This window comes from Gekko japonicus, unplaced genomic scaffold, assembly GCF_001447785.1.
Source record: "Gekko japonicus isolate JY-2015 unplaced genomic scaffold, Gekko_japonicus_V1.1 scaffold1156, whole genome shotgun sequence".
NCBI lineage: Eukaryota > Metazoa > Chordata > Lepidosauria > Squamata > Gekkonidae > Gekko > Gekko japonicus.
Window position 1 is genome coordinate 342,054 of NW_015168081.1, and position 10,413 is coordinate 352,466.

A 10,413-nucleotide genomic window follows, 5' to 3' on the forward strand; every position below is an offset into this window, starting at 1 on the left:
GAGGGGAGACGCGTTGACGCATGCGCAAGAGTAGCGGGCGAGCGTTCTTGCGCTGCCGGGCACCCACTTGCGCCTGCGCAGTAGCACCCGAGCGGTTGCTAGGAGATCAGCGGCCCTAGTGATGGAGACGTAATAAGGTAGGTGGGGGGGAGAAGAGGGCGGTTAGTTAGACGGAGCGGGGGGGGGGTGCCCCTCAGAGGCCTTCCAGGGACCAACTGAGCGGCCGCCCCGGCTGTGTGGGCCTCTGCCCTCCTCCTTGGCATAGACAGGCGGCGGTCCCTCACGCCAGAAGGAAGGCCCATGGGAAGGTACGTGACAGTGGGGGCGTGCTTTTGCCTAGGGTGGCTCTGAACAGAGAAGGGGGGGGGCCCTCAGGGAATTCTTCACAAAAAACGTATAGGTGTCTTATTATAAGTAGGGTTGCCAACAACCGCAGGATCGTGGTACAACTAGAGGACTTTGTCTGTATTCACCGTCGTTATTACACCTAACGTCTTGATGAACTACATGAGAATGCTTTGGATCTGTTATCCGTGTTTTGTTTCTGTTCCTGATTCGATTGTTGGAATCAATTTGGTATTATTGTTATTATTATATTATTAATATCTATGTACTTTGATTATGGATATTGCTGGCCGATATACTTATATTAGTTATATGAAATCACAGTAGAAAGAGATAAGGTTTGGTGTTGTAATTGTTCATTGTAAAACACGTACATACAGCATTTAGAACAAACTTAGAGTCCAGTGGCACCTTTAAGATCAACGAAAGTTTATTCAAGGTATGAGCTTTCGCGTGCAAGAAAGCTCATACCTTGCACATGAAAACTCATACCTTGAATAAACTTTTGTTGGCCTTAAAGGTGCCACTGGACTTGTTTGTTCCGCTGCTTCAGACCAACACGGCTGACTACCTGGATACAGCATTTAGTGGGCTGTATTGTTACAATACAAGCTGAGATACTTTGGCCACCAAATGAGAAGGGAGCACTCACTGGAGAAGACCCTGATGCTGGGAAAGATTGAAGGTCAAAGAAGACGGGGATGGCAAAGGATGAGATGGTTGGACAGTGTCATAGATGCAACGAACATGAAATTGAGCAAACTTCAGAGGACGGCGGAAAACAGGAGGGCCTGGCGAGATCTTGTCCATGGGGTCGCGAAGAGTCGGACTCGACTGTGCAACTGAACAAGAGCAACAAATTGTTACAATCTTCAGGTGGGGCCGGTGGTTATCCCAGAATTATAACTGATCTCCAGAATACAGAAATCATCCCCCCTTGGAGCAAATGGCTGCTTTGGAGGGTGGACTGTATGTTATATTATATCCCTCTCCCCAGGCTCCGTCCCCAAATCTCCAGGAATTTTCCAACCCAGAGTTGGTAACCCTAGTCTTAAGGAACGCCATATGTTGGTAGTGGGGGGGGCATTGTCTTAGATTGTTCCTTTTTCAGAAAAAGAGGGGGAGCTAGACAAGTTTGTATATAATTTTTTTGCTTCATTTCTATCTCACTTTTCTCCCCAGAGGAGATTCAGAGCAGCTTACATTGTTCTCCCCTATTTCATACTTTGGTACGCTGAACAAGACGGGATACAAATTATCTAAGTAATAATACAGTGTTTGAGGGCAGTGCTGGGTTTTTTTGCTTCCAAAGTAGCTTACAGACATGTAACAAGCCTCTTAGGAATGATACAAATATTAATTTAAAATACTGCTTTTGAACAAGGAGGTTCTCTGGGCAGTTTTGAAAGGATGCCTGCCTGCTACCTCTTGTTCCTCCAATGACTGTTGAGAGCTGGGAGGAGTTAGCAGGGGCGATGGATGTCTGGAAGTTAAATGGATTGTTCATGTTCAAAGGCGGACTATTACTAAGCAGGAAACGAGCTCTGGCTGTCTTTTTTGTAATAAAGAAAGAGTCGAGGGCCACTTTAAAGACTAACAGCATTTATTCCAGCATAAGATTTCATGAGTTAGAGATCACTTTTTATGACATATACAAGCTCATGCTGGAATAAATGTTAGTATTTAAGATGCCCCTGAGCTCCTGCTTTATTTTGCCACAATAGACTAACACAGCTACCCCTGGTACTATCATGAAAGGCATGCTGTCCATGTACTTGGGTGCAGTATTCCAATTAATCAAGAGGGTGGGCTATTGACAGCTATTAACCAGTATAGTTCAATCACACCTTCTAAGGCAGTCTACCTCTGAATCCCAGATACTAGGCGCAACCAATAGGGGATGACCATCACCTTTATACTGGCCTTTTGTTGGGATGTAAAACTTACTGCTGTTGGAGACCGACTGCTGCATTATGTGGCTTTTGGTCTAGGCCTGCCAGATTGATTTCATGACCAAAGATTACAATAAACTCAGGGAATGGGCTGCAGTCTAGCAGAGCTGTGTGGGGCTGCCTTTGAAGACTGTTCAGAAACTCCAAATAGTACAAAATAGGCAAGCTACACTCAGGGACTGGTTACAGAGATCATACTGGGTTGAAAGATCTGCACTGGCTGTTTAGTGCTTCCAGGCACAATTCAAAGTGTTGTCTCTAGAAGCCTTAAATGGCTTGGGACCAGGTACATGAAGCACACCCTTTTTCCATAGTATGCTGCCTACCAGTTAAAATCAAATGTTGCTCTTTGTACCCACACCCATGGAGGTGAAGAAAGTGGCAGGCAGAGATGTGGCATTTTCGTTGTGATACCCCATGTGTGGATTGCTCTCCACATGGAATTTTGCCTGGGGCCTACCCTGCTATCTTTTAAGTGAGGGGCAAAGAAGATTTCATCTGTCTAGGCTCTTAATTGAGTTCTTTTCTAGCTGTTTTACCACTTATTTTTACTGCCTGTGTTCTACCTGAAGTTGTTTCATTTAGCAGGCCATTTTTATGGCTCTCATGGTGACTTGTTGTTGTTGTCATTTGCTGTTCTTCTTCCTGCTATGCTTTCCCCCCCTTTTTCTTAAATAGGTTTTGGATTTCCTATTATTTAATGCTGCTGCGTAGTTATTTTAACATTCTTAATTTTGTAAACCGCCTCGAGCACTTCTCTGGGTGGCTTTGAAATATATAAATACTATTGTTGTGTTATAAGCTTAGTGTGCCACATAAAACCTCTGGGGGGGTTGTTTTGTTTCTTAAGGATTCAGCAAATATATAAGGATTCAGCAACTGCTTTTAGCTGTAATGGTTAAAAGGAAACTCCATGTTCAAACGGAGGCTCTGATTAACAATAGGGATGAACAATAGATGAAGTGATAATTTTTGTGCTCTGCTTGAGAGCTTTAACTAGTTGGGAGCTGGCCAGTGCTGAAGAATGAATGCTGAGCTGTGTTCTTGTGTGTGTGTGTGTGTTAAGTGCCAACAAGTCGCTTCCGACTTATGACAACTCTATGAATTAATGTCCTCCAGAATATCCTGTCATTAACAGCCCGGCTCAGCTCTTGCAAACTGAGGGCTGTGCTTCCCGTAAAGAGACAATCTATCTCATGTTGGGTCTTCTTCTTTTCCTGCTGTCTTCAACTTTTCATATCATTTTCTTCCTTACCCACAGTTTAATGGTGTAGCAGAGCCAGAGATGGTCCAGTCTATTAGCTAGAGTCAAGCTGGACCATGGGTTCACCTCTGTCAGGAGCACATTCTGCAGCCTTGAACAATGTTTCTCATCCAGGGTTCCTTAATCTACGAAGGTAGTGCAGTGCTGAAGTTTTGTGCTTAAAAGAATGAGATTCAGTGCAATCCTGTGCACGGTTGCTCCAGTCTCAGCCCACAGAAATAAATGGGCTCAGTCTGGACTTCACAAAGGATTATAACTGGGGACTGCTAAAAAGGTTTATGAATTTGAAATGTTTTTCCATCCCAGCTTGATGAAAAGCCCTTCAGTGTGTCTGCTGGAATGATATCATATTCAGAGGTTTTACAGGAGGGGTTAGCGAAAATAAGTGTGTTTAAACCTCTCAGCATCATTAGTGAGGACTCAGAGGATGTAAGTTTGAGACTGGATGTGGCCAGCTGGCTTCAGACAGGTTGCGTAAAGGCTATGGCCCCTGATTTAACAGAAGTATGTGATTTCTAAGGAATGATGGGCTGTTTTCTTGTTTTGTGTGTTTCTGGTTAGATCAAGGGGGGCAGGATGCCACACAAGATTGGTTTTATCGTTATAAGTTCATCAGGACATGAAGATGGCTTCAGCGCAAAAGAACTGATGGTCCATGCACCAACCGTCAATGGATGGAGGTCACCAAGGTACTGTAAATAAAAAGAGATCTGAGGGAAGCCTTCGCCCCCATTTCAGATGGTGTCAGGTTTGTGGGTTCCATGTGGGTTCTGGCAATACCTTTGCATGGGGTCTCTAGCCCAGGGGTCCCCGAGCTTTTTGAGCCTGCGGTCATCTTTGGAATTCTGACACAAGGTGCACAGCCACAAAACGACTCCCCGAAATGGCTGCCACCGGAGGCGGAGCCAATTACAGAATGGCTGCCGTAGCTTACCTTCAGTCACACAGGTGAAGATCCTTGTGCTGTGGTGGCCACTTCTGTCAAAGAACTGGTTTTAAAAACCTCTACAGCCAATCAAGAGCCTTGCTGGGCAAAAGCCCCACCAGGTACCATGGCACCCACAGGCCCCACATTGGGGATTCCTCCCCCGGCCTCTTGAGAATTTCATCCTTTACTTTAAAAATGCGGGTTTGTCCCTCTTAGTTGCCAAGAGGTGTTTGAATTGTGTTGGGAAAACATGACAAAGGATCCCCTCACAAAATGAATTCCACAAATGTATGTATGTAAAAGTAAAGTTCCTTCTTTAGTAGGATTTTTTCTGGCACCTATACTGACCACTGCAAGATCTGTTTCTAATAAGTAAAAGAATACAGGTTTTGTGATACCTGTTTATGAATATTTTATTTATTTAACTTTCAATTTCTAGACCGCTCACCCCCAAAGGGCTCTGAGCGGTTTACAGCATAAAAGTTAACAATCCTAGCTAGGGCCACATAGTACTGGGGAGGGGAATGCCTATCAGGCACCCTACCGGCTAGTTTTGTCAATCCAGCGGCTCTCCTTCCTCTGACTCTGCGCAGTGGCTCAGCTTGGCTTGACTCTTGTAGCGGCTCCTGCTGGGTGGTTCCGTCGCCCGCAACTCTGTGACGATCCCTGCATCGGCCTAATTGGCTCCAGCCGAGCTTGCGTCGTCACGTCGCCGCGCCTTTCGGACCAGTCCCCGTTTTGGATGAGGGAGGACACGTACTTAGGCAGTGCTGGTCTTGAAAGCAGTATCTCTGAAACTCCCCTTGGAGCCCAAATAGTTTAGCAACTGTTTTCTACCATCGTGATCAGGTTCTCCCCCTTCTTACAGTAGAGCAAGTATGGGAGGGGCTGCTTTATATCCTTCATGTTCAGAGTGATGCTGGGTTTTAATTCTTTCTTTCTTAGCTAGTATTGTATAGTGGTTAGAGAACCGGACTAGGGTCTGGGACAGCACACACTAGGTGTCAAACCTCAGCTTGAACTACAAAGAAAGGTGGGATATAAATGTTTTAATAAATAAAACAAAATTCCCATTCTGCCATGAAATTCACTGGATGACCTTGGGCAAGCACCTTTAGCCTACCTTGCATGGTTATTGTGAGGATCAAATGGGGGAAAGTGAATCATATACAATGCTCTGAGCTCCTTGAGGGAAGGGCAAGATAAAAATGTACTAAGCACATTTTAATGTGGTCATCAGCCTATTGTACCACTGCTTAGTTTCTGAAGTTAGTTTTAAATGGTTTGGTTAGGCTTGCATTTGGAAAAGGCTGACACTCAAAACCTTGCTGAGTTCTGGGCTATACAAAATGGCCTTAATCAAACTGCTGCTTATTTGATGACGTACCTCACAGATTTCTTTTGTGAAGAAATAAGGTTTGTACGTTTGCATGATATTTTTTCAGTTTTTCAGTTTTTCTTCTCCATCTCTTTGTGAAAAACCGGCAAGCTGAGTTTGGTGCCTGCTGTTGATGCTCCTGAAGATGAAGCCTCCAACTCTCTGCCCCACCCCCACCCCGCAATGTAATCTGAGTTTTTGGCTGATGAAGGACTTGCGTGTGTCTTCCAGGCTCTGCCAGTATCCCCAAGAGATCGTCCTTCAGATGGTGGAGCGATGTAGAATTCGAAAACTACAGCTGCTGGCTCACCAGTACATGATTTCCAGCAAAATCGAGTTCTATATCAGCGATAACCTGCCTGAGTACTTTGCACCATACAAGTCAGAGAGGTTCCGAAGACTTGGGTAGGTCTTCCCTACTGCAGATGTCCCTGTGCCCTCATCGGTGTTTATCTGACCCAATCAAAGTAGTTGTTACAATGTTAAGAGCTGGAGGATTGCTTGAGTGTTGGCTGCATTGAGCTGGCACAGATGAGCCGCAAGGGGGAGCAGTGTGTGGCGATTCTCAGTGGTCCAAATGGACTTGTAGGCCCAGCAGCAGTAATGCTAATACAAGCACATACCAGTTCCTGTGGTACCTTGTGTGCCACACCTGGTGTAACCTGACATTTGCAGAGGGAAGCTGCCATCTTGAAGTACCCCTAAAGCAGCTAAAGGAGTGGAAGCAAGCATACCTGAGGGTGCCCAAGCTCTGGTTTTCCCTAACAAGAGTCAATCAGCCACTGAAATGTAGTATGATTTGAGGTCTGCTCTATTCCAGGAGGAGCTGCGGTGGCTCAAGTGGTTAAGACGCTGAACTGCAGGCTGTGGAAGGTCAGTAGTTCAGCAGATCGAGACCCGGGTGCCGCAAGACGGCGTGAGCTCCCGTCTCTAGTTCCAGCTCCTGCCAACCTAGCAGTTCGAAAGCAAGAAATTGCAAGTAGATAAATAGGGACCACTTCAGTGGGAAGGTAACAGTGTTCCATGCGCCTTGGTGTTTAGTCATGCCGGCCACATGACCACAGAAACGTCTTCGGACAGCGCTGGCTCTTCGGCTTTGAAACGGAGATGAGCACCGCAACCCTAGAGTCGGATTCGACTGGCTTTCAAGCAAGGGAACCTTTACCTTTACTTTACCTATTCCAGGAACTTAGTTGAGGTGACTGGAATGTAAGATGGACTCTCACACAAAAGACCCAGGTCCCTGCCTCTAGGAGCTTACAATCTAAAGTTCACCAAGGGAGAGTACAAGATGGCAGCAGCAAGAGAAACGTTGTCCATAGGTATTAGGCTTCACTTCCAGCGAGGGTGAAAATGAAAAGGGTTAAGACAAAGCTTCATGGAAACCATCCCTTTTGTGGGGAGGAAGGATCTGGCTGCAGTGGTAGCTTTTGCATGGGTACGTGGGGAGGAAAATCAAGGTAGCCAAGGTGAACAGGCAGTCATGTTGTGTGTTTTATTTTGGGGTGCATGATGGGATATTTGCTTCAGCACCAGGTGAGGTTATGATGTCTTTAAGTGGTGACCACGCCTGGAAGCTGCCCCTACCTTCACAGAACTGGCACCATTACTCTGTCATGTTTTCTCTCTCCCTCCACTACAGTTACGTGTCGCTCTCAGACAATGAGAAGACAAGCTACAAGGCCCGAGAACTGAAATCCGTCTACATGGATGCAGTTGGCCAGTACCTTAAGTTGACTTTCCACAAAAACTATGTCAACAGGTACAACTTGTACAGTCAGGTAAGATGCTGGGGGAGTTTCTCTGGTCCCTGTTGCAAACATCCTTCAGCAGACAGAAGAACACTGTCTTTTTGAAGTCAGGCTGAGACTTTATCTAATTCAGAGTTTGCAAGGCAGTGATTTTCAGCCTTTGAGTTCCTGGCCTTGCCTTCACTGATTGGGGGATGGAAAGCAAAATTCGGCAACATAAAAAATATGCAGCTATGCTGGGCTGCATTTTTTTTTTTTTTTTGCAGGGCTACACTTTTCTTGGTGTAGGATGTAAGTCTTTGTTTAGTTCACAGTATGTGGTTCCTTACCCTTATCTCTTTGTTTTGTTCTCGGTGTTCTAGGTGGCTCTCGTAGCGATAAACATCATTGGCGAAGCAGTAGACCATACCAATGACTTCAGCCATGTAAGTGGGTTCAGTAATGAGGTGGGGGAAGTGTTTCCTCTGCCCTTGTGTTCTCTTAGACAGAGGTGCAGGAATCGTCTGCTTTGTCGCTGGCTTTATTTAGGCAGAGGTGCTCCACTCTTGAAATTGTAAATCTGAAGGCACTTGCAGCCCAGTCTTATTTTCAACAGCCCTGAGCTGGATGGACCAGGCTAGCCCAATATCGTCAGCTCTCGGAAGCTTATCGGGGTGAAGAATTCTATGCAGATTGGAAAGACTTTAAAGAGTATTTAGAAAAATATTGGGATGTAAAGAACAATTTAATTTGCTTTGACAATTATTGAAAAGTTAATGTTATTAGATGAAAGTTAATTAAGAGAAAATATTAGTAGAAAGAAGCGTTATCGGTAGACTATGATTAGAAGATAAGTGGAAAATAGAAAAGAACTAAGAAATGTGCTGGAGGTTGGAGCACTGTGGGAAGCCAGGGGGGGGGAGGGGAGTGAAGAAAGGATGTATAACAAAAAATATGTTGTATGTTTGAACTAATAATATATACTAATAAATTGTTTTTGAAAAAAGAAGCTTATCGGGGTCGACCCCGGTTAGAACTTGGATGGGAGACCACCAAGGAAGTCCAGGGTTGCTACAAAGAAGCAGGCAATGGCAAACCACCTCTGTTCATCCCTTGCCTTAAAAACCCTGTGGGGTCACCCTAAGTCGGCTGCAGCTTGACACCACTTTACACACACACAGGTCTCAACAAGTTCACCGGGACTTGCTGTCACTCGTGTATAGGAGGAGGAGATGATGATGATTGGATTTAAACTCCGCCCTTCACTCAGAGTCTCAGAGCGGCTTACAATCTCCCTTCCCCTCCCCACAACAGACACCCTGTGAGGTAGGTGGGGCTGAGAGAGCTCGTTCGAGGACTGCTCTTTGAGAGAACAGCTCTGAGAGAACTTGTGACTTACCCAAGGTCACACCAGCAGCTGCATGTGGAGGTGTGGGGACTCAAACCCGGTTCTCCCAGATCAGAGTCCACACTCTTAACCACTACACCAAACTGGCTCGATTGCACCCGAAAGGGTCCTTAAGTGGGGATCAGAACGGAACCCAGAATATCAGTCCCTAGAGCTCTGTAACAGAGTTTAATGCAGACCCTCCCTCTTGTTGTTTATTGTAGTGTGTGGTGTGTAAGTCAAGTTGCAGTCAACATGGTGACCCCATAGGGTTTTCAAGGCAAGAGACTAACAAGTGGCTTGCCATCGCCTTCCTCATAGGGACCCTGAAATTCCTTGGTGGTTTCCCATCCAAATACCTTGCTTAGCTTCTGAGACCTAACGAGACCAGGCTAGGCCAGGCCACAGTTAATATAACATAAGAAGAGCCCTGCTGGATCAGACCAATGGTCCATCTATTCCAACATCTTGTCTCACCCAGTGGCCAACTGGTTCCTCTGGAGGGGCGGCAACAACAGGGCATAGAGGCCAACGCCTTCCGCATGGCTCTAGGATTCAGAGAGTTAGTGCCTCTGAATGTGGAGGTTCCCCTCAGTCACCATGGCTAGTAGCCATTGATAGACTTATCCTCCATGAATCTGTGTAATCCCCCCCCTTTTTATATAAAATTTATTTTTTTATTCTTATTCATAACATTACAAATAAATCCAGACGGAGAGAAAAACTCAAACGTATACAATACAAGTTATCTTATAGAGATGTAAGAATTATAATCATTGTGCGTACTGGGTTGACTATGAACCAGAAGAGACCTCATCCTGTCTCTTGGTGATCTTAATAAGCTAATTTTTACTTATTTCATCTCATGACTACACCTAAGTTTTGCACCCTCGAATAAAATTAAAGACCCTACCGTGGGTAAATACTAACTTCTCTATACAAATAACGCGAGTAACTAATGCTTTATAAGAACAACCACCTATGATAATAATGGTTAGTGGGCAATATCTCATGTTTCGTCATATAATTCAGTACCGGGGACCAGAGCCTCGTAAATTTCGTATGTGAAGTGTTATTTGTAATCCCCTTTTAAAGCTCTTTATTCCTGTGGCCATCGCTACAACCTCTGGCAGCAAATTCCACATTTTAACCACTCTCTGTGTAAAGTATTAAAGTAGTGTTGCACATTAATGTTGTAAGCGTAGCACACTTTTACATGGTAAATAGTGAGGAGGGGCAATAATGTATATGCCCGCTCAGTAGCGGCAGCGCAGTTGTAGTTGTTTGCTGACACAGTTCCGAGGAACCTGGAAGTGCGTCAGCGAGCATCTCGATAATGGCAAATGCATGTCCCTGTAACTGAGCTTGCTCACCTCTTGCAGTCTTCCTTTTTGCAACACACAACCACAGAGGGGCAGTGGATGTATTC

General features: G+C 45.3%; 1 protein-coding gene across 1 annotated transcript in view; it reads left to right on the forward strand.

The window, feature by feature from the left end:
* The first annotated feature begins 78 nt into the window (after positions 1-78).
* The window catches only part of CEP104 (centrosomal protein 104kDa), a 42,835-nt gene continuing 32,500 nt past the window's right edge, over positions 79-10,413 (forward strand). The window contains exons 1-5 of the mRNA XM_015414685.1: positions 79-137; positions 4,123-4,250; positions 6,099-6,272; positions 7,510-7,648; positions 7,981-8,043. Coding sequence (XP_015270171.1) covers positions 4,138-4,250; positions 6,099-6,272; positions 7,510-7,648; positions 7,981-8,043 — 489 coding nt within the window. The 5' untranslated portion in view covers positions 79-137; positions 4,123-4,137. The remainder of the gene's footprint in view (positions 138-4,122; positions 4,251-6,098; positions 6,273-7,509; positions 7,649-7,980; positions 8,044-10,413) is intronic.